The sequence below is a fragment of the Pieris napi genome, chromosome 5 (genome assembly GCF_905475465.1).
Source record: "Pieris napi chromosome 5, ilPieNapi1.2, whole genome shotgun sequence".
NCBI lineage: Eukaryota > Metazoa > Arthropoda > Insecta > Lepidoptera > Pieridae > Pieris > Pieris napi.
Genome location: NC_062238.1, coordinates 4,861,436 through 4,886,234, shown reverse-complemented (window position 1 = coordinate 4,886,234; position 24,799 = coordinate 4,861,436). Strand labels below are relative to the sequence as shown.

Below are 24,799 nucleotides of genomic sequence, written 5' to 3'. Positions count from 1 at the left end.
CTACACCTATAATAATAGGTGGCCAGGCGGCCTTTGTCCGAGACGACAAGTTTAGGTAATGTAATTTAGGTATATAGGCGTTATTTCAGCAATAAAGGCTTTGTTTTCATTATATTTAAGCTCATGGATCATGGATTATATATACATGTTAATTAGTTGACATTTCAAAAAAGGTAATGGATGCCAGCGATCATTAACGGAAACAGGTGGAACTTTTTTTGTTTTATTGTACATCTTTTGAAAGCACTTAATAACTTCATATATGTATTCTGTCACATCATTATATATATAGTATAACTATATACCTATATAAACATACACATAATAGCCTAGTGGTTAACCGTAACATTCTCAACGCATTCTAACTCCGGCTGTGCACATTTTTCTTCTAATGTTCACGCAAGCATTCTGAAGAAATGACATGTCATAGACCTAAAAATAAAAAAATAAATAAAAAAAATCTAAATCAATGAAATAGTTGCAGATATCAAAGGCCAGGTTAAATAAGAAATAACTGTTATTTTTACTATCGCTTTAGTATCGTCTAGAGAAAGTAGTTACTATTTTTATTATGAGATTCATTTTCTATTTACTTGAAAAAAAATACATAATTTTATATTTACTCTTTAACATTCTGTTAGGAAATACGAGAATAATAGTGTTAGTACATATTTAGATAAATTATCTTACAAACCATAAAATTACAATAATAGATACTTATAAAATTAGTGAAGTATTAAAATGAAGACGAGAAAAAATACTTTATACTTTTTCAAGCACGTTTAATGTAATAATAACAAAATCAACACTTCATCAGCTGACTTGATTAGACAGTTGAATCTATTACATTTCGTCATTAAAAATATCTAATCTATCCAGACGCGTATTTTCTACATTTCCCTTACGTTTATTGATTGATGATGATTTATATTACAGTGTTTACAAAAACACATCGACACTAATACTGTAAGTGTTGTAAGGTTTTTGCAAGTCGTTTACATACAAACCATGTAGCATTGTACTTGAATATGTTAGTTAAAGTCCCGATATAAGTATTAATACAGCACAAGCTAGCTTTAGCAATAGTATTTACGATTGAGTTTCGATTTTGTTAGTTGAATCAGACTGGAGCAAGGAGGCTGCTGCGTGCGCAGAGGATAACCGACTTAGCTGAGGCCAGTCGGCATGAGACGCGCGCGGAGTGTAACTGGGCCCTTGCGGCGTGCCCACCCCGCCTCGGGGGCCACTTGGAATGTCCAGGTATAACTGCTTACCGCCAAAAATTCCCTACTCTTACCTAAATCCGCTTTTTAGAAATTCTCACTTTCCATGCGCGTGCAATTACATGTAGATGTAAAGTAACCTTGTTTAAACAAACTTTACTTTTAATTCAATACAATTCTTTAGTTATAGCTGCTGGACAGTGATTCAACAGTTGGCTGAAAACTTGTTGCGCACGCAGTTTTTTCCTATTAATACATTAAGGATGTTGTTTAAAAACAAACATGATCTTAACAAGCCATAAAAAGAAACGGAAGCAGCTGTCTGAACTATGTTTACTTACTTGTTTCATAACATAATAAAAACGAAGCGGTTAAAACACATTTAATTATGTTAAATAATGTATGTGAAAACTGTATAAAATTGCATGCGCTGCTTAAATTTGATATTTCAATATACAATTAATGTGTGTGAAGTCAAGGCTATGTTTTGTTTCTATACATATTCAGGTCTAGCGAAAGAATAGTTTTCTTTAGCGCTTTGTGTAGAGCACTCCAAGAAAACGACACCGCGTCATATCACGCCTCTCACATTCACACTACAATGAATCACCGCTCGTAATTTTTGACATGTTACGGATATGAAACTGGTTCAGTGGCTTGTATATATATTATACACACAGTATTATTACTGTGTGTATAAGATTTCCTACTCTTAAAATAATAATAGCTTATTTACAATTTTTCCTTTTAAGATTTACTGTCAAAGAATCGAGATATTTGAAAGCGTTGCTATTTTTTATTCATAAAAAGATTCATTTACACAGCCATACAAAACCCACGCTCTTCTGCGATTTGAAGTGCTACGTCGAGTGTCGAGCTTACGAAGTTAAATTGCTTTTCCAAATAATTAATTATCATGAGTATGTTTTCTCACTTATATGGATGAAACTATCTGTGTATTAGATGCTCTTTCATTAAATAAAATCTAGCATATATTTATGTTTAACATATACTTGACGGTAAAATAGCAGTCTATTTAGTTCATTAGTACATTTTAAGGACAGTAATAGTCAACATTTATTTAATTATAATGCATATTCGTAGACTACCCACGTTTTTTTGTTAAAAATTAGTTTCACGTTTATATAAAAAATATCAAAGAAATAGCACGATGCTTTTATAGTAATAATTTTTATTTCGGATGTCAAAGATACACTCATCAATCGTTTATGATTGTATCAAAATTTCATTTACCGTCATCTATCTAAAGACTTTTATTTCATATTACTCAACACGAATGTTTCTTCCCTGTTAGCATAATGTTTGTTTCTCATCAAGGCCTGCATTCACATCGTCGTCATATGTTAATAAATTAGATACACAAATAAACTTAGTACGTTTCATATGATAATATTTGCAGAAGCCTCATTACTTTTCAGGTGGTACGGGGTAAAATGAGTTCCAAATGCTTGTGGCATGCATGTCGTGCACTTTCAGCTGGCTTACTACTTATGCTACTTGGTGGTGCCATGGCAGTCATAGGTATAGAAGATTTTGTTACTAGCTTTTATCGGCCTTTTACTATCGCAACCGAGGTTAGAGTGCTTCAAACCTTATTTACAAAAAATTTGATTGTTTTGAAAGGTGCTTTCTTCTAGACGAAATAATCTTAGCAAAAATTTAACTTTATCAAAGCGGAAAGACATTGACTGCCGTAAGTAGTTTTTGGTAATCACCAGATTTATAAATAGTTACGAATTTTGTATGTATAACTTTATAATGTGTAGGTTTCTTCTACCTACGTATAAGTATTTCCTTTTCTGTGCAAAGCGCACTACGCGGACATGCAACAACATTTCCGCTCGTGTACCGAAACAGACACATCCGGATCGCAGCTTCCGACGAGAGCAAATACACGTGCACTTATGTACTAACTAATGTGAATATAAGGACCTATAGTTTCATTTTAACTAATTGGTTCCACGTCTATAAGACTCATGAATATAGACAACTATATTTTTATACTTGTTACTACTCGCTTCGCTTCTATTCTCTGTATAATATAAATAAATTTCCATTGATTTACTTAAATTTGTACAAGACCATCAGAATAACAATCTTTTTCACACATTTTCATAATTCATTTAAAATATATGCGACGAAATAATTTTCCGCAATCATAATTTAAAGTACATATTCAGAATAAAGCAATAATAAACAAATACACATCGAGTAAATGAACAATAAAGGTGGTTTGAATAATTTCAGTAATTACCAAAATATCGTTTAAAATTGAATGTAATTACGAATTCCTCAATCGATTATTATAAATAGAGCTTAATGATCGTACAAATAAAACCACATTCGTAAAGCTCACCACGGCCGCAGTATATTAATGATTGCTTGATTACTTACTCAACCGATATGAATTAAAGTGTGCAGCCACAACATTCGTTCCATTTAAATTGAATTTAACAAAAACGAATGAATATGCATTGTGCATGTCATTAATAAAGACACTTCAGTTCTGTTGCTAATTGGTGGTTCCTAGCTAGGAAATATATTGAGACGAATGTTAATTATAGACTTTTGCTTAATTACGAGCATATGTTTATGTTACTTATATCTTAGAGCCATAAATAACCATAGACTTTAAACGGAAATAAAGATTCTGAGAATTAAAAAAATCACAATCGATCCAATCCGATCGAAATTCTATCACTGTTTTAAGCAAAGTTAATTCGTTCACTAATCTAGCATTACACTCGTATCTGAGTTGCATTGTAGCATAAAGAAGCTCGTATATCATTATAGATAATTAACAACTTTGGGTAGGAGTTATTTACTTTTTTTACTATTAAACGCGAATAATTAAAATGTTTTATTGTTTTTCAGGGTACTACGCAGACACGTTGTCAGTAGCACAAGAGATACGTGGTAATGCAACGATATCAGTGAAAGATGAGGCTCGCGGATTTCATCTGAACAACCTCTCATATGCCGGACCTATTGTAATGGGTTTTGGAGGTATTAAATAAGCATTTGAACTTACTACTTACATACTTAGTACTTACAAAGTATTTCCGATTTTATTTTAACAAGGGATAATTATAGCTAATTTATAGTATACATTTTTTTTTATACTATAAATTAGCTATAATTTAGCATTTACACAAGTCTTAAATGAGGTCTAAAAGTTGATTAAAAATATATAAATATCAAGGGAATAAAAAAAATGTTTTGTTATTCAAAAACCATCAAACGTGAACAAATAGAAATAAGTCTATGAAAACGCTGACTGACATTTGTTTATTACAGGTTTTATAGTAGTAGCAGCTTGCGTAATGACGTTTGAAGCTAGAGACAGTGCTGCGAAAGTTACACCAGCTAGGCCGCAGACATTACCACGACCATTACCGCGGAGGGGACCTTGTACCCCCGCCCGTCTAGACCAACTCGGTGTATACAGAATACCCCACGTTTTGCCCCTACCCGCTTTGCCCCTGCAACAAACACATAGAATACGACCACCTCATACTCGTCCAAGGTATTTGATAATTTTAATTTGTGTACTTTAATCGAAATTTCGTTTTATTTATTGCAACTCACAAACAGATGTAAGGAAAAAGCAAGAGTGTAATCTCTAAATATTGTTTTCAGAAACGTCTAACGTGCAGGTTTTGAGATATCTCTTGATCATAACATCTTGTTTAAGATTTTGGTATAACGCTTTCTTGAGTATAGTTATATTATAAAACCTGTAATACTCAGTAACAGCTTACATGTCATAATCCATGCTTTTTAATTAATAGTAATTCCAATCATCCAATTAGCCATTCACTTTAACACGCAGATAATACTATGCTATCTATGAACAAAATATACCCCTTACTTATAAATCTATTTTAGTACCTTCTTGCATAGTCCGATTAGTCCAGAGTTTTTGAGTTCAATAGATCAAACCGTAACCACGGTGATTGTAAAGAACGCAAAATCGAGGCCAAGAGTTGTTGATGGCTATTTAGCAAATACGTATATTTTATAAGTAAGGGGGTGTGTTTAGATGTGGTGAGAGAGTTAAAGAAAAAGCCCGCTTCGGTTCAGCTCCAGACTTGCGTAGCGCTAGTTGTAGAGCTACGCTTCCGGTTACAGCATTACGGAGGCCACTACGGCGCTACGCGCTTTCCGTTGACGAGCCGTCGCGCTCGGCCGTCAGGTATTTTCAATCTCGCTGATTTGCATGTTTATTATTCTTATTTATGGTACCTTATAAACATTCTTCATTCATCTGGAACTATGGAATTTTGGTTTTGCATTCATTTAACTATATTATTTATGTTATACAGCTTAATAAGCGCAGCGCTTGTCCGTTCATTTGTAGAAGTACTACAGTCATGAATACTATAAAGGGGCGAGCCAAACGAATTATAGAAGACGATTCCCTTGTTAATTTTCAACTCTTAAGTCTTCACTAATGCCGTGCGGTTTGGGCTTTTCAGTTTTTTTTTTTCTTTAAATTGCACCACCTATACCATTATCTCCAACGCACAACGGACCAAATGGGCGTCTAAGTGCGGAAGCTGAGTTCATAGTTCCATTACTTCCATTCATACTACGCACGTCAAGAAGGATGTAGGTCTTTCACTTTTCGTTAAAGACTGTCCGATTTGGATGTTAGCTTCTTTAATAAGAAGCTAAGTTACTCAGCGAAGGACTCCTTGGCCCATTCAATCTTGGCTCCTTCATACAGTGGATAAAAAAGCACCTCTTAGTAAGGCGTGCTCTCTAATAGGCCGTATGTGACTAAACATTAAGTGAGGTTGCGGATAAACATATGTTTTATATTATATTTATTTAAAAAAAGGTTTTACAAGAACTTCTAAGCTCATCATATATTTTAATTATGTTACTAAAACTTATTCAGTTTGTTAAATGTATACAAGTTAAATACCTTCATAAAAAAGTTGACTCTTCATGAAATAACTCTCAATACACAAATGTGTGAAATAAATTAATATACAAGTGTCTGTACCAGATAAGCTTTTTCTTGTAATGTTATGTAATTTAAATTAAATAGACCTTCTTCGTGCTATTAAACATTTATAGTGCCAGTGCAGCGGAATCTGAATGTGGATCACAGTCTTCGTTAGCACTAGATCTTCATGGTAGCGGAGCATGCGCTGGTGTCACCTTACGAGTAAAAGATAATACACGAAGACGCCCCCTAGCGAGGCAGCAGCGCCTCGTTGAAGACATTTCGCATCGTACGTACTTATTTGACAATACATATTAGATTTTTCAGTAATTTGATTAAAAAGTAAATTCATACCCATGTTCTATCAGTCGAATTTGGTACATTTTTTTCTATAGAAATAAACGGCTGTCACATATAATGTTATGTCATGTATATAATGTCAAATTTGATTTAATTTTTTTATGTGTGCGTTTAAGTGTAAATAAATAGTCGTAAATAAATACGTAGTAGCTGCCATTAGGTTTACGCCATAAACGTCTAGTACCAGGTACACTAGCTCTAAGGATGCTTCAACAAACGAGAGATTAATAAACCAGAGAGTAAATTTGCAGGTATTAATCCATGGAGGTCGTCAATTGGCATAAGGCTGGAGCCGTTTGCACTCACGCTTTATAATATAATTAAATTAAAAGCTATAAAAAATATTATTATTGCTGTAAGATTTTGTCTGTTTTAGCGGTATCAAGTGAGCGAATGAATACGATTAACGGTATAGAAGAATCTCCTACAAGGTAAGATATATTTGTCTTTGTTTCACTAGTCATCTAAATTAATACATAAAATCCAAAAAAAATTACAGCACTGCACCGCCGGTAGTAAAATATTAAAAAACATTATTTTACAATATTTTCAGAGGTGACAATGGAACCCCTGATGCGGTAGAAATGGTTCACTTATCAATAGAACGTGAAATCCGAGCAAGTAGCGCTCCCCCTCTCTCTCCATATTCCCTCAGGTCCTCTCTACAGACTGAAACATGTATATTAACTGTGGAAAATGAAAATGTTGAAGAAGTCAAAAAATTAGAAGACAATTGATAAAGGTAAAACATATTTTCAGCTCCTTAACGCTTTAAGTGTTCAAATAATGCAATGCAAATCTCAAGCAAACTTCACCGACTTCTTTTCACCGATCACCGAATTTTTCATATATTACCTGACCTTAGAATTATTTCGTCGTTCGTAGTTGTTCGGTTCTGAAGTCGGTTTCGAGAAAAATATGGCCTAATTAAAACATTAACTTCACTATGGCTAGACTAATATAACTATGCTCGGGCTTCATAAATGTACTATAAAATAGCCTAATAATAATTTGAAACCTAAAAATATTTTGCACTTAGCACATTCTTAATAACCACACTCAAGCATAAAAGGTATCACACACTCATTTTAAGATGAAAGACTGATTAAAGCGAATTTTGTAAAAAATATTAACCATAAACTAAACAAATGAATAACTATGGTTTTTAGTTTGTCGTTCCGAGTAGTATATTTATATAATATCTACATTAATTGTCACATGTTAATAAACTAACATTTACGAAAAAAATTTTTTTAACCTTTTAGTTATTTATTATTAACTTTATATTGCGTTGAATGCAGGTGCAATAATATTAAAGTAAAGGAACCTCTTTTCCAGACAATTTTAATGATTGACTAATTACATTTTAACTGCCGCTGATATTGACACTACCTAACAAAAAACCTTAATGACGTCAACTAACGACTAAACAAAATCGTTATTGAGGATTCATATATTGATTTCCACAGGGTAGGAGAACAATATGTATTTTCTAATAATCCTATAGGTGGGTCCTTTAGTATTTGATTCCGGGTTGGAATATATACGATAATAATATGGTCAAGAATGATACAAACAAAAACAAAAGAAATTGTACATTTATGTTGTGTAACTCTACTGACAATGAGATTTAGTTCAAATATTTTATATAACCATTTATGAGTGCATATAAAATGTATCTTAATACTGTCCATTTTACCATTTATATTTTTAACATTTATATTTACTCCGGTCGTATTTAGCGTCGTCCATAAAGTAACTCTTTAAATTACATAAGCTTTTAATTTTTATGAATTTATAACATTTATAGCATAGCTTATATTTTTATTATAAGCTATGCCGTTATGTTTCTATAGAAAAAACGTAGCTCTCGTAGCAATTACGACAGGAAGAAAATCGGGAGACGTGAACAAAATATATTTGGGTAGGAGGCATTTGAAAGCTAAAGTCTTTTACTGTCCTATCTCTGAATCAGTCGTTAAGTAATTGGGCAATAAATTCGTAACAGCATTTCTAAATATGGTATATTTTAATGACTGATAATTAATGGACGACTCTGAGTAAAACTGATAGTTTTGATGTAGCACTTGTGGTGCGATATTAAAGAGTTCAACGCATAAAATTATTTTTGGTAAATGTATATATGCTTATTCGTAAAAATTTACTTGTTTTTATATAACCTTGCACACCTTCACATTCATTAATATATTATGATTATTTTTGACGCATTAATAATTTTTAGAAATTACATTTGCTCAAAATTACACACGTACAGACTATATATAATGTGTATACTCGTAATCTATGTCTAATGTAAAATAAATTAACCAAACACATTAAATGTTGTTAACAGTCATAAATTTCTCTATTGTGTAGTTTTTCTCTTCTTGGTATACCTTTCATTCAATGAATAGATAAAATTTAGAATGTATTGAAAACTCAGATCAACGTATTTTTAACAGCATTATTAAACATTGGTATGTCTGATATTTTAATGCGTTCAAATTAAAATTCACCGTAGAATGTTTTTCTTGCCAAAGTAGTCTTTATTCTATTGAACAAGGCCGTTGTCGATATAATACGGTAACAGAGCTCTCCAGTACCAGCTCCCTTCCGCTTGACCGTATACAAAAAATAGCAATTCGCACACTATGTGGAACCCACTGAAGTATTCCCGAACCAATTTGACTTCAAGAAAAGAGCGTTCCAATTCTTAAAAGACCAGCAACGCACTTGCGAGCCCTCTGGCAATGTAAGTGTCCATTGTCAGCGGTATCACTTAACATCACATGAACCTCCTGCCCATTTGCCTCCTCCTACATAAAAAAAACAGAATACCTAGTGTACTGAAAATAATTTCTATGTTCTGTTATTACCGTTTTGTCGACAAGATGAAGTTACCGTTGCGTTATCCCGTATTGCGTTATACACTTCGTGTGTACAATTGTTTACCTTGTGATGGAATAAGATGGATAAAAGTTAGAGAACAGTTAATAAGATGTTTTGACGTGTAATTTTTTGAATAAAAATACTCCTGTTAAAAGCAGTTTTTCGTCTAATCTCACCCGGTTTAAAAATTTGTTCCTTTCTACAAGGACTATATTATTCACTGTTCAATACTCGTACATCAGATTTGCACCATTGTACATACATATTTATTACCTGTAGACATTATATATAAGGTAAATATTAATATGTATCTTGTTATTCGATGACCCTAATTGTTTATATAAAATTTACAAAAAAAGAAATTTCGGTAAAAGTTAATAAACTTGTCTGAGACAATGGCATCTTTGACTGAAGTGAAATGCCAATTTGTAAGGAACTTTTATAATCGACGTTTTGTATTAATTATATTTCTTATACCTAGAAACCTAAATTTAACGTAGATACTTAATCCAAATGGTTGTTGTGATGTCTATTAAATTTGTTGATTATACAAACTTTGTTCTTTATTCATCTCCGTTATTGAAACCTAAGTGATCTATTTATTTTAAATTCAGTAGAACCATGCTCAAAAGGTTGGAACACTTTAAAATGTTAAACTTTCGTTCGTACGTTTCAGCCTGTTGAAGAAAATAGTAATTGTTGTTAAATTCAACTAAATTGGTAAATTGTAATTATAGGAAAATTTTTGTTCCGACAAAAAAATGTTTTCTCCTAAAAATAATTCAAGCACACAATCTTGGTTCTATAACATTTACTGCTTAGCTGCTTAGAGAAACATTACATACGAGTGCGTAATTTTACTCAAACAACGACACTGAATCAAACCCCGTAGTGACTATGGGTGAATACTCAAAATGTGTCATGATTTATTTTAAATAATTAAATTTGAATAATTGTATTGAATATTTTTATTACCTTACTTATATTCTTCACCGCAGCATCAACGACCAGTAAACCCCTTAGCCAATACAATACTAAATATTTATTACAAAAAATACCAGGAACGGATTAAATAAGGTTTCCCATTATTGTAACGCCTATAATCAGCTGTATTCACACAACGCACAAATCTGCCTTGATCAGCACAAAAGCCACGACAGCCGTAAAAATCACTACTAATCCTATCAGTGGATTATCCCGTAAATCTCGTTAAGAATAGTATAAAATCGGAGACTGGGCCACAACGGGCAGCAGTCAGTCAATGAGGTTGTTCTTCTCGCAACTATCGAGGACTGCTCAATCATGATCCCAACGGAGGATATGGACAACAGGACGGAATATTACAACATGTATGGGGCATATTTCGCCCCCTTAAGGTATTCTTTTGTTTATATTTTATTTGTAATACTGCTATTCCGAATTTATGCAATTGTGTCCAAACTCTAAATTAGCAATTCTAGTATATAATATCCAAATAAGCAATACTTAATAATATATAAGGAAATGAATAGACTAACTTTATTTGTTTTTTTTTTATTAACAGATTGAAACACTGTTATTGTATATTGTGTTGGACATATATTATCATATACGAATGTTTTTTTGAGATAGTTTTATTTTATGGACGTAAAAAAGAGACTCAATTTATCAATTAATTTAACCAAATAAAACAGGTCAGGGGGTGAAAAGATGCTGGGTGAGGGTTTGACTGGCGAAGACTTGGAAATGATACCAGAGCACTGGTTTAAATATCCAGAACCACCCGCGAGTGCACACACAGCTTTATGTCTTCTCTACTGCTTTTTCACCGCGGCCGCCCTTATTGGAAACGGAATGGTCATATTTATATTCGCCTCGTAAGTTCATGCTCATATATAGAACATAATGGGATGAAATAAAACCTTGTAATTCGTTGCTACTGTTTTGGATGAAACCGGTCCAACAGTGCTGGTTGCCTTGCGACTGTGTAGACCCAAATATTACGGAAAATAATAGTATTTTTGTTTTAGCTTAATATTGCTAATTTTAAACATATCCTTTATTTTTGATAATACTAGACTGACTTCTTTGATATACAAACGGTGTACATGGTTTTAAGGTTCATCTGTTCATATCTTCTTCTTCTTCTTCTTATCAATCGATAACATTATTGCATCTTTTTTTAGGACAAAATCTTTACGAACAGCGAGCAACTTTCTAATTTTAAATTTAGCTATATTTGACTTCATCATGATGTTAAAAGCACCTATATTCATCTATAATAGCGCAATGAAGGGCTTTGCCGCCGGAGCAATGTGGTGTCAAATATTTGCGGTCATGGGATCTTATAGTGGTATTGGAGCTGGTATGACCAACGCTTGTATCGCTTACGACAGGTACATAAATGTTTTCAAAGGAAACTTAATTAAACAACAACAGTGTTTTTGATTATATTAATTATACCATTATTTTCGAACAGGCATTCAACAATAACTAGACCTCTTGATGGTCGATTGTCAAAAGGGAAAGTGTTACTAATGATAGCCTTTATATGGATCTACACGACTCCATGGTCTTTGATGCCATTGTTTAAGGTGTGGGGACGATTTGTACCCGGTGAGTAATCATTAATATATTTTCTTAGTTTAAGCCAAACTGAGGTACTCACAGGTTGGCTTTGTTGGTGTTTGAAAAGTCCCTTGACTATTATTAAGATCATATATCCATATATCTCTGCTCAGTTAAATTTAAATGTACAGTATAGGTGATCCACAACCACTCAAGTTATGAGATTGAGCGCGAACCGTTTCATAATTAAATGAAATCAGTTTTAAATTGTTAAAAAAAATAATAAGGCAATAATCTTTCTAAATACAAATAGAAAGTTTATGTCCGAACCTCAAAGGTAAATGATAATGTTTACTGTAACACTTCCAGAGGGCTTCCTTACCTCCTGCACATTCGACTATTTGACAACAACATTCGACAATAAATTGTTCGTGGGCTGCATATTTGTATGCAGTTACGTATTCCCAATGTCATGTATCATCTACTTCTACAGCGGCATCGTGAAACAAGTGTTTGCACACGAAGCAGCTCTACGGTAACTATTATTTGGAAATCATTTATTTGTAACATAGACATTCTGGATGTAAAGTTGAATAGGTCTTTATAATAATAATTATACATATTAATATCGCTAATTTTAAACATATCCTTTATTTTTGATAATACTAGACTGACTTCTTTGATATACAAACATTGACAAGAAGCATGAACATTAACATTAAGCAGACAAGCCTATTTGGTTAGGTATTTAAGTCATCATCCGCCACAATCTTGTAAAAAAGTCGAGTGCTATGTCATTTCTGCCCCACCAATCTAATATTCTTCCTAGATACTGGAAAGCATTTTTGTGAATATTTCTTATAATTTTCTCTGGGCTTATTATTATCACGGGATCATAACTCTACAACAGAGAGATTACGTTTAAGACCGTTTATTGTACATAGTTTGTAAAAAGATCGTTCATTAAAACAATTGAATAAATAACAGGGAACAAGCAAAGAAAATGAATGTGGAGTCACTGCGATCGAACCAGAATGCAGCGGCCGAGTCTGCAGAAATTAGGATCGCAAAAGCTGCTCTTACGGTTTGCTTCTTATTCGTGACATCATGGACACCATATGGAGTCATGTCACTGATAGGGGCGTTTGGCGACCAAAATCTGTTGACTCCCGGGGTAAGATTTCATATAACACAATAAGGGTATACAATAGGTATTGGTTACATTAATAAGGTGAGATTTCAAAACCCTATCATACCGAAATAAGTATTTTTTGCCGATATTACAATCTTCATGAGTTCTTACCACTAAGCCGCAGACGTGGTAATAATATGTGACCTTGATAATGGTAGATACTTTTGTCAAAGTCCAAATGTTTAATACATAACTGATTTTGTTTCAGTTTAAATTTGTTCCCATAAACATATAGTAATGAAAGCAATTGTTTCCACAGGTAACAATGATTCCTGCGATAACGTGTAAGGCAGTCGCTTGCATTGATCCGTGGGTCTACGCTATAAGTCATCCAAAATACAGGTACCTTTTTATAAATCTAGTATGAATGTATGAGCATGCTTATTTTATTTTCTTAGTCTTATTTAAAAACGTTACAAGACTGTCAACTGAGGACTTTGAGGACGTATTTGTTTTTTACAACTTTAAATATTTTTCGTCACACCACTCCATAAGCCACAATTCTCACTTTCCAAAACAAAAACTTAACCTACAAACTGTTTTGACGCATGATAATAGCCATTTGAATATAACATATTCAAATGGCTAGTATTTATTTAGTTAGGATGTCGTAATCAAGATAGAAAAATATGTCTTCATGCAATGTTTAATTGGGTATAAACATATTTATTCAAATATTTCATTGGGGCTCTACTTTGCCAACATGTCTATCAATTCAGTGAGTTTGTCAGGTTTAAACTTTAAAAGAAAATATAATTATTTATGTTATACTCATAATTGACATAACTGATTTTTATAGAAAATGTGTAATGTCCTCTTCCAGACAAGAACTTCAGAGAAGAATGCCATGGTTGCAAATCAACGAACCTGACGACAATACTTCAACGACGTCTAATACTACAACCAACAGTGCAGCCCCCGCGTGATCTCAAATACGCAATAAATATTACAATTATTAAACAAATAGGACATGTTTATCGAATAGCATAGTTTTAAGCATACAACTCAAAAGAGTGAAAAAAGTAAAAAAAAAATCAACGACGAAAAAAGTAACGACGACCTACGCTTCGCTTATGGACTCTGAAAAGGACATGAAAATATATAATAATCTTATAATGAATATGCAGCATAATAAATGTATCGAACATTTAATTTTTTATTTTTTGCCCTCATTATAAGGAAAATACTAACTTATATTAGATAGACATAGTAACAGTGTTCTTGATATCGGAATTTTGACTTGATTAAACGTAAACATTCTCAATCACATACATTTTTTGAAATAAACCATAATTTGATATGTAGGTAGGTACATTGTTACCGTTTGCTTCTTATTTGTGACACTATCGTATAAAGAAACCCATCTATAATTTATTAGAATTTTGAATACACATAAAAATGGTTATGTATAAAAACTTTTAGGTTAGTTTAATGCACATAGTTACGGACAACATTTATTTTGATATTAGACAATCGTAACGAAAAATTTGTAAATTAACGGATGGATACCAAACCTACACAGACACTCGTCTTATTTATTACGTAATACAAAAAGTGGCAGGGCTATATTGGTCTGTTTCCAATCTCGGAAATTAAGGATCCTGCTTAAAAAGGTTAAGCATTATTATTTTTTATATATTTTTAAGTATGTTTTTAAAACTAAACCGTAAAATTGCTATTTACATTTGGATCTACAAATAAGAAGCAATGGGACAATCTCATCAGTGTGCTAGGTGAGTATTACTTAATACAAGATTCCACGAGATATTTTCTTTTGTTATTTAAAGGCAACATTGTGTAGCATTTTTGGTTTTAGAGAAATTACATATATTTTATAACATTGCAAATTTTTTTTTCGTGTTATTTTCTTGGAGCTTTAAAGTGGAAGCCCGACTAATGGACTAGGGCACAGTAGATTAATCTTCTGGTTTAAAATCCTTTGTGGATTTTCACGAAAGGAACCGAAACAATACAAAATCGGAGCGATTATTTACCGTCGTACCTTTGGCATAACGTCACTTCACGAGCAGACCAAGGAATGGATGATTTTTTTTTTCAAACTCAAATATCACCATTTGAGAGATGTCCTCACGGACATTAGCTTGAGAAAACACAGACTTGACCATCAGTGGTCAAGACGGGTGGACCACCCGATGTCAACACAAAAACCCAAATGTGGTAAGTGGTAAAGGTGGTAACACCTTACAATCAATTAAAACTGGCGCTCGTCGTTGCTCAATGTCTGAAAGCAAAGATGCGCTATTGCCATGCTTTATTGACAGCCATCTGGCTTGTTATTTTATACAGTTAATGAAAGAACAACTAATAATTTTTCATATTTAATATTTAAAATTAACTAATACTATGTGTAAAATAGGCTTGAATAAAATGCCTGTGCTTTGGTACGCAAGGGTGTAGGGGTTGCATTTCCCTTAGCGCCGGAGCTGTCCAATTTTATTATTATCGCTAAGCTAAGGTTAGTATATAATTTTTTTTTTTTAAATAACAGTTCAACTGAAACTGATCAACTATGTTTGATTTTCAATTATTTTTAATATTAAAATCGAAAACAATTTTTTTTAAATTTTGAATTAGCAAATTCAAAATTAAATTAATTATTATTTTCACCAATCAATCTCCTTCGTGCCTTCTACATCTACACCACACTGGCGAAGTACCTTGAATGGAATTAAAAAATAAACGTCGTGATGCTACATGACTGGCAACCCTGGTGGCAAAATGTTTTGTCTTGGTTATGAAATAAATTAATAAAAAAAATAAAAAAATGATTTGTCTTTACTCTGTGGCCTGTGCTATATCCTGATATCCATCTAGAAAATATTTACTAATATATTATGTATAAACATTAGTGCAAACTGCAGAATAACTTTTTCTAATTCCAAGTTTCAAATTTAAATTTTCAATACATTCCCCTTCATTCCAAACTTCTAATTATTATGCAACACATTGTGTATTAAAAATAACCGAGATGGATAAATTAACAGTAATCTCAGGGACACTCTTCATGGCTGCAGATGTGTTTGCTATTGTTAGTTTAGCAATGCCAGATTGGATAATTACTGATGTTGGAGGTAAATGTTGTGAAAGGTTTATATAACTTTGACTTAATCGAGTGTGGTAAATATATTTGGTTTTTTTCCATGTTTACCTTGCAGGTGATACAAGGTTGGGCTTAATGTGGTCATGTATAACGCTGTACAATCGTCCCCAAGTTTGCTTTACTCCAGATCTTCAGCCCGAATGGTTGTTGGCTTTAATATGCATATTTATTGGATGTATATGTATTACAACTACTGTGATTCTTTTAGCATCAAGTCACTTTGATAGGAATGTTATTCCTTATGCTCGCTGGGTAGGGTTCGCTGCAAGTATGTATAATTTCCTTACTTCTGAAATTTATCTGTAAACAACCTAAGTAACGATCTTTGTTTCTGGGTTTATTCAATATACTGTAAGGGTGAATTTATGAAAAAAAAATTATGGCTTGGAATACAAAGTTGGCTGGTTTTTATGTTCATAAGTAAATAAGATGCAGACTTAAGCCTGCATGGGCTATATTTAAGAAGTTTCACAACTTTACCTTATACAAAAAAATGAAAAATATACAGCTTTGTGTTTCTTTGTTAAGTATGTGTTTTATCCATTTTTTATTTATTTAAGCTCATTGAATTAATATTTGATCCCTTTTTTAGTGGTGGTATTCTGCCTTGCTGCTGTTATTTTCCCTATGGGCTTTCATGTAGATGAGATTGGCGGCCAACCATACCAACTCCCTAACAGCCATCAAGTGGGAATATCATATATTCTATTTGTATTGTCTCTGTGGATTACTGTGATATCTGAACTATTTGCTGGAAAAGTCTGTTTACCACATTTTTAATATTTTCTGTTAAATTTAATTTTTTTTAGCAGCCAATTGATGTAAAAGTGTATTATATGTATATTGAATCTCAACATTCCAATTTATTAAATATAATCAATTAATTTTATGTTTTGTATTATATTTACACAAAATGTCTTAAAAGCTAGCAGATCGGGATCTAAAATTATATTTCTATTAAGATCTTTCTGCTTTTTTATACTTATAATGTTAAGTATCAAAAATGCCCATTAAATTCTTTCAAATGATTAATAATTTCACCATACTGTTTTCAAATACGAATTACCTACCTTTAAAAATTACATCCCAGAAATTCTTAATGTTAATAAAAAATTATACAAACTACTTTTCTCTATGAAGTTTTATAACTATAGACCAGTGCAGATAGCCTTCAAAATAAATAAAAAGTGAAAAAAATTACAGTAGGATGAAACCCATTAGAAAAGCAGGGGAATATGATCAAAATGAAAGGAAAAATAAATTACGGTCGATCTGAGGTCGGGAAGGGGTGGGGGGGTAGTTTTAAGGGTAAAAAACGGTTTATCTCGATTTCCGGCAAAACTAAAAGTCCTATCGAAGAAAGTTAAATGGCAAAGTTGTAGGTAATAAAAAGATCTAAAACTTTTGAATTCACACATTTTTCACATAACCTCAAAATTGGTGTGAAAAATTAAAAAAACCAAGTTTTTGGTTTTTTATTTTTATCTTTTACAAAAATTTATTTTTTTAAACGAAATTTGGTGAAAACTTACCTTATTATGTCCCAAATATACTGTAATTTATTTGATTAAAAATATTTATTTTTTCACCTTATTTTGAATTAATATCGAAAAAACACCCTAATTTTCAATCGAAAATTCTGACGTCAAAATTTCAGCTTTTTTCAAAAAGTTGGTGTGCTTTCAGTTCATTGAAATCTCTACTTTCCTATGGTAAAAAAATATATATACATGACCATAGTAAATCTTCTCAGAAAATGGAAAACATCGTATGCAGTAACGCCCAGACCCGTCATACCCTTCCCTACTTCTCTATGAATCTTCTTTAAATTATAATTAGATGCCTATTTATTACTATTTTAAGATAACTTATATATACCTGAGTGACCTAAAAAAATTTTTTAGCCTGTAGATGGGCTAAAATTTTCGTATTTCATAGAGAAGTAGGGAAGGGTATGACGGGTCTGGGCGTTACTGCTTACGATGTTTTGCATTTTCTGAGAAGATTTACTATGGTAATGTATATATATTTTTTTACCATAGGAAAGTAGAGATTTCAACGAACTGAAAGCACACCAACTTTTTGAAAAAAGCTGAAATTTTGACGTCAGAATTTTCGATTGAAAATTAGGGTGTTTTTTCGATATTAATTCAAAATAAGGTGAAAAAGTAAATATTTTCAATCAAATAAATTACAGTATATTTGGGACATAATAAGGTAAGTATTCACCAAATTTCGTTTAAAAAAATAAATTTTTGTAAAAGATAAAAATAAAAAACCAAAAACTTGGTTTTTTGAATTTTTCACACCAATTTTGAGGCTATGTGAAAAATGTGTGAACACAAAAGTTTTAGATCTTTTTATTACCTACAACTTTGCCATTTAACTTTCTTCGATAGGACTTTGTTTTGCCGGAAATCGAGATAAACCGTTTTATACCCTTAAAACTCCCCCCCCCACCCCTTCCCGACCTCAGATCGACCGTAATTTATTTTTCCTTTCATTTTGATCATATTCCCCTGCTTTTCTAATGGGTTTCATCCTACTGTAATTTTTTTTGGTTTCAAAAATTATCGGCACTGGTCTACTACTTACAAAAAAACAATTAAAATTTAACAATTTATTTTCATAAATCAAATCTTACAATCAATAATAATTAATAATGAACTATTAAAAAGCAATAAAAAACATTAATATGTACATATTTAAATCAGAGTCCATTAATTTTACTTAAAACTGTATAACTTTACTAAGCACTTTAAAATGTCTTGATACGGAAACCTCCCAATATGGAATTTCTTCACAGCATGCATAGCAAATCTTCAATAACATAAAGTTCTTGACACCTTGCACCAGCTTTTCAATCTTCTGCTGAACAACTTAAGATTATTATGTGATGCTTCCGCCGCCGCAGCCTAGCAAAACCAATGTGCATAATGATGTGGTCTGGATTCATCGCAAAACTTGAACCTGTGACTATGTAAGCTTTACATAATCACGCAGCAATACGAAACTATTACGGGACGGCTGTCTAACAGAAAATGTTATATATTTGCAACAGCTGGAAGGCTGGCTTTGCAATCTATTTGAGTCTGGTCACAACCAGTGTAAGATAGTGGAAACTGATTTAGGAATTCAGAAGCCTTAGAAGGTGAATCAAACGCCAGCTCCCGAGTGATGAAGTCCACAGGAACACTTTGTCTGTAGCTGTACACATAAGAATATATTATTAAAACACTCCCCGACCAACGGGCAGGTATAAGCTATTGAAAAACAAAAAATTATAAATATTCTTATAAAATATATCTTTTTACTCATATTGTCTATTTGTAAAACACAAATTTATGCAGTAATCACACATAATTATATGTTATTGTATATGTGCAACAAAGTAGTATAATATTAAAAGGTTTTTAAATGTTTGTTTCAACTATAATAGGGAATTGATTGTATTTCGTATATTGTAAATTAAATAAAGATTAAGAGACAATAAGGTTCAACAGAACAATATAAAAATGGGACTGTTTTTATATTATTACTATTCAGTTTCAAATAAAACTTACCTGTACATCTCAACAAATATATACCTTTAACTATCCTTGAAATTATTAGCATTCTTAACACAAAACAATTAAAAAACAAAAGGAAAGTAACATACGACTTAATGATGTATTTCAGGTATTGCTTCCGTTCCCTGTCCACAAACCAGTCCATAAGATAGCCAGCCATGAGTGGAGCTGTTTTGTATAGCAAGAAAAATTTGTGAAGGTTGCCCGTAGCCCATGCACATCGAGTTTTTAGGGCATGCTTTATACACTCGTTTTCTCTATCCTCCTTTGATAAAAACTTAAATATTGTGGTTAAATCTATAATAAAAGACATTGAACATTAAGAATTATTCTATTAAGAAATCATTTAAATTTTATTGGTAAATTTTACTTACCTAAAGTATTTTTAGTAAAAAGGTAATACAGAATTCTATATGCAGTAAATTCAGCTGCATTTGCTCTACTATTAGGCAATTCAGAATATAACATTTTTAATTGTGTTTGGCATTGATTGAATTCTTCATGATCTCCTTTTTCTAATGCTATTCTTGCATGTGTTTCATAAACTTCTACAGTAAAACTGTCTCTTACACCTTGTACCTAAAATGTTAGATTCTTTAAACTTTCAGGTATATTATATTACTTTTACTAACTTATTTTTAAATAACATTTAACTCTGTATTAACACATTAAACATGTTCAACCTAGGTTAGGAAGTAACACAAGGCTGACCACCTAGTTTCCATTACAGAAATTTATTAGTGAAATAACTTGTCTGCCCCATGAATGTTTTTGAGTGCTTATTATTAAAACTCACCGTTAAATCTTGACGTATGGATTTCAATTGGTCACAAGCATATCTATAGTCCTGTTTCTCAATCCATCTGTCTTTTACATTTCGAAGAGAAAACTTCAGAATATTAATAGGCCGAACCTCACATGCTTCTGGTGCTCTAGTTAGCCTTAAAAACGACTTTTCAATTTCTGTACAGGTACCTACTATGTGTATATTATTAAGCTCATAATCACCCTCAGTATCTACTATTATAGATTTCCTAGGATTTAGTTCCCTATTTGAATTAATTTGTAAAGAACTGGCAATAGAGGGAATATGACTACTTGCAAATCTCTCTGCTCTTTTTTGAAGTTTTTCTGCACTACCTTGAGATTCATCAATATGAAATTGATAAGCTACCTTCTTAGCCTTCTTTTGATACTTATCATTTTTCTTAGAATCCAATGACAAACGGTCTTTAACTTTTAGTTTACTCTTATTTTTAAAGGTTTTTTTTTCTTCAACTTCATCACCAGAAGCAGATGAGGTACTGAAAATAAAGGTAATTTATAAGTTTCAGTAAAAAGACATTTTATAATTTAATTAGGTTTTATAAAATATTGGCTTTAGATAATGTTTTTCCATGTAAAAAATATTGGTACTAAGTTGTTATAATTTTTTTAGTATATTGTTATATATATATTGTATTTAAGAAGAAACAAACGGTTTCTAAAAAACCTAGCCTATAACCATAAATATACCCATTCCAATAAACATCAAAATTCTGACATATCTAAAATATAATAAAGTACTAAAATATTTTTTTTTTTAGCACAATTTCACATATTCAAATGATTGAAGTATTTTAACTATTCATAGTAAACTATATTTCACAAAATATAGAATAAATTACTGGAATTGCTTTTTAATTTCTAATTTTTTACAATGTAGATGTTATTTGTGATGAAATAAAAAAGCTATATAATTTACCTGTGCCTTTTTTTTGAAGGACTTCTTGAACTGCTGCTTGAGTGTTGACGCCGCCTTCTTTGAGGAGTTTTAGTAAAATATGCTTTTGCTGCTAATATTTGCTTAAGTTTATTTACTTGAGAATTTTCATTTTTTTGATAAAGATTTAATGTCCCTTGAACAGGTTTAACTTGTAAATTATTTCTTTCACTGTACACACTAGGGATAGGTTCATCATCCCAATTTCTAGTCCATATTTCATCCTTATTTGCTGCAGCTGTTATTCGTCCTTTTAAGCAAATATCAATCTGATCACGATCAAAACATGTTTTGCATTTTTCATAACATCTTTTAATATAACGCTCCAAACTTTCAGGCCATGATCCTGCTGATGTTTGGATTGATGAATTTTGTAAGAAACTTGAAGACTCACTATTAAAAGTTGTTGGTTCCTCATTATCAGTAGAATCCTTAGGTTCTTCAAAAGGCTCTGGAATGTCCTCTGTTGCTATTGGTGGAGGCAGAGGAACATCTAAAGGAGGTGGAGGTGGGGGAGGTTTAGGAAGTTCCTCTGGTGGTGGACAAGGAGGCAATGGGGGCGGATGGTCAGGTAGAGGCGGCAATTGTGACCCAATCTTATTATGGTTACCTCCTTTTTTACGCTTCTTTTTGTTGCTACTGTTGTTGTTGTTGTTATTATTATTTAAAAGAGGGTTTTCGTTAGGAGGAATAGGTGCAGATTTACGATTAGTATTAAGATTAAACCTGATTGGCGATTGATTGAAGAATGGTCGGTTGGTATCAAGTGGAGACATTCCTAACAACGGCGGCGGAGGCACTGAGAATTGTGGTTGACCAAATTCTGGATTTGAATTTTTGTTCGACGTAAATTGGTGTGCATCGTGAAAGTTGCCGTTGGCCATTTGATTATAATACTGTTGTTGTTGATTATAAAAATTGGGAAACACCCCTCCTTGAAACCCGTTGTATTGATTATATAGACCATACATCCAAGGGTTGTGATTCGGTGGCATACCACTCATGGTTTGCAAAGGTGGTTCTTGTTTACTGTTTTCGGACATGGTGTTATACCATTAAAACTTACAACATAATACCTATGATGAAAAATACCTTAATGGAAATGGTTCAAACTTCAAAATGGCGATCGACAGATGAAATCACAACGGCGATCGGGGTCAACTAACTTGGTATAGCTGTTACAGCTTACTTTACTTTTTAACTTACAAGAGAATTATGCATAACAGTTAACCTCACCCGTATTCGATGAGCAAACAAAAATGTACAAAATCACTATCACCTTGAACAAAGTACAAAGCTGTTTTAAAAGTCGCAATAATTAGTACCACTGACTACTGACTACTGAGTACCACATTAATATGTCTTTCAGTCTTTTCAGAAACTGATTTATCGGTATACTATACCACAGACTAGTAAAGCAAAAGTGTGTTTAAACAATAGACAATAGAGAAGCCAGTCTGGACTAAAAATGTATTTCTTTCATTTCAGCCCCTTAACCAAAATTAATATTTGTTGTGGAATTCATCAAAAAACATGTATGTTATAATAATAAATATTGCAGTTAATTTCTGAAGTTATACTTCTTTAGGCACGTTATGAAAAATTGATGAAAGTGAAATTTTACGATGCGCGCGCACCGTGACACAAAATTATCAGTATGAAGTTGCCCACAAACGATTTCTTTTTAAACCAGCCGGGCACCAAGCGTGCGCGAGCGAGATGGGAATAAGACAATCTACAAGTAAAAAGAAATAGAATATGCGAAGTTAGGAGCTATGCCAAGAATTTTGAATGACCATTATGACCTTTGTAGTACCTTTTAAACAAATAAAGGAGTTTTAATTATTTTTTCAAAGAAATTTAGCATTGCTTTTTCACAAAGACCTATTGTTACTCTGTTAAAAGGTTATGAAACATACCTAGTAGAGTAAGATCCCAGAGCGATAAGACACAACTTATTTTCTAAAGCATAGAACTTTCGGTTCTATGTAGTCTCTCGTGTACTTTTTAATACCTGTACGCTTGTGGAGTTGGCTCGGTGACACCTGCGCAGGTACCAGGTGAGAAAGGTAACTAAAAATCAGAGTTACTTAAGTTAAATTTAAATGACTGATTTTTATATATATTTTGTAGAATATTACTCTGAAGTAATATCAAAAAAGTCAGACGCTTTCCATGGGCCAGAACTTTTGTCAGACGCTTTAAAGCTCTTCAAAAAATAAATGAACTTTATTTATTTTTAAATGTCTGATTTTTATATACGTTATTCAAATAAATATTACAAAGTTATATTTAATCAGTCAGACAAATTGTAATGACCAAACATCCCCTAGACACAAAAATTACTCAACTATGAGTATGAGCGCGAGAGCACTATACATGCGATTCAGAGCGAGTGAGACATCATATAACTCGGTTCCCCTTCTTAAACTCACAATCTGTTTAAGTCTACTGTTTGTGTATGTGTAGACCACATGTTTTTGTTAGTGGTATATAAATAAATTATATTATTATTCGGATGTTGTTTTTAAATTATGTCCAATGCCGTAGCATCTTCCGTGGGCAACTGCATTCTGATAATATTGTGTCACGGTGCGCGCGCATCGTAAAATTTCATTCTTACAAATTTTTCATAACGCGCCTAAAGAAGTATAACTTCAATAATAATTTTTATTATGAATTTTTTTTTAATGTAATAGGAGGCAAACGGGCAGGAGGCTCATCTGATGTTAAGTGATACCGCCGCCCATGGACACTCACAATGCCAGAAGGCTCGCAAGTGCGTTGCCGGCCTTTCAAGAATTGGTACGCTCTTTTCTTGAAGGACCCTAACTCGAATTGGTTCGGAAATACTTCTGAGGGCAGCTGGTTCCACATAGTGATGGTGCGCGGCAAAAACTGCCTTAGAAAACGCTCAGTTGTGGAACGACGGACGTCGAGGTGATACGGATGGTATTTTGTATTTTGCCTTGACGTCCGATGATGAAACTCAGCTGCAGGTATAAGACCGAACAACTCCTCTGAACAATCTCCATGGTAAATGCGGAGAAGATGCAGAGAGATCATACATCACTACGCAACGCCAAGGGATCAAGCCGCACGGAAAGTGACTGGTCGTCGACGATTCGAACCGCTCTTCGTTGAATACGGTCAAGTGAAAG

The 24,799-nt window shown here is 32.6% G+C and overlaps 4 protein-coding genes across 5 annotated transcripts; 3 read left to right on the top strand and 1 right to left on the bottom strand.

Annotated features, from left to right (window-relative positions):
• Positions 1-1,108: 1,108 nt before the first annotated feature.
• Positions 1,109-9,081, top strand: LOC125049520. The gene is made up of 8 exons (XM_047648869.1): positions 1,109-1,260; positions 2,663-2,765; positions 4,119-4,250; positions 4,542-4,770; positions 5,287-5,439; positions 6,330-6,487; positions 6,935-6,989; positions 7,112-9,081. Exons 1-8 carry the CDS (start codon positions 1,186-1,188, stop codon positions 7,293-7,295), a joined length of 1,089 nt encoding a protein of 362 aa, XP_047504825.1. The 5' UTR covers positions 1,109-1,185; the 3' UTR covers positions 7,296-9,081.
• Positions 9,082-10,684: 1,603 nt separating this feature from the next.
• On the top strand, positions 10,685-14,338 carry LOC125049519 (opsin-2-like). The gene is made up of 8 exons (XM_047648867.1): positions 10,685-10,823; positions 11,121-11,303; positions 11,613-11,822; positions 11,906-12,042; positions 12,364-12,529; positions 12,982-13,168; positions 13,446-13,528; positions 14,010-14,338. The coding sequence occupies exons 1-8, from the start codon at positions 10,750-10,752 to the stop codon at positions 14,110-14,112; spliced, it is 1,143 nt and encodes a 380-aa protein (XP_047504823.1). The 5' UTR covers positions 10,685-10,749; the 3' UTR covers positions 14,113-14,338.
• Positions 14,339-15,987: 1,649 nt separating this feature from the next.
• LOC125049791 (uncharacterized protein C16orf52 homolog A) lies at positions 15,988-17,196 on the top strand. Its single transcript, XM_047649249.1, has 3 exons — positions 15,988-16,278; positions 16,363-16,575; positions 16,900-17,196. The coding sequence occupies exons 1-3, from the start codon at positions 16,176-16,178 to the stop codon at positions 17,085-17,087; spliced, it is 504 nt and encodes a 167-aa protein (XP_047505205.1). The 5' UTR covers positions 15,988-16,175; the 3' UTR covers positions 17,088-17,196.
• Positions 17,197-19,091: 1,895 nt separating this feature from the next.
• LOC125049304 (leukocyte receptor cluster member 8 homolog) lies at positions 19,092-22,995 on the bottom strand. 2 transcript variants are annotated; one of them, XM_047648451.1, is made up of 5 exons: positions 21,621-22,995; positions 20,673-21,180; positions 20,251-20,455; positions 19,966-20,173; positions 19,092-19,514 (listed from the first exon to the last, which is right to left on the bottom strand). In XM_047648451.1, the coding sequence occupies exons 1-5, from the start codon at positions 22,679-22,681 to the stop codon at positions 19,352-19,354; spliced, it is 2,145 nt and encodes a 714-aa protein (XP_047504407.1). In that variant the 5' UTR covers positions 22,682-22,995; the 3' UTR covers positions 19,092-19,351. The 2 variants fall into 2 exon arrangements, with proteins under 2 accessions (XP_047504407.1, XP_047504406.1); XM_047648450.1 differs by having other exon boundaries at positions 19,377-20,173.
• Between the last annotated feature and the right edge of the window lie 1,804 nt (positions 22,996-24,799).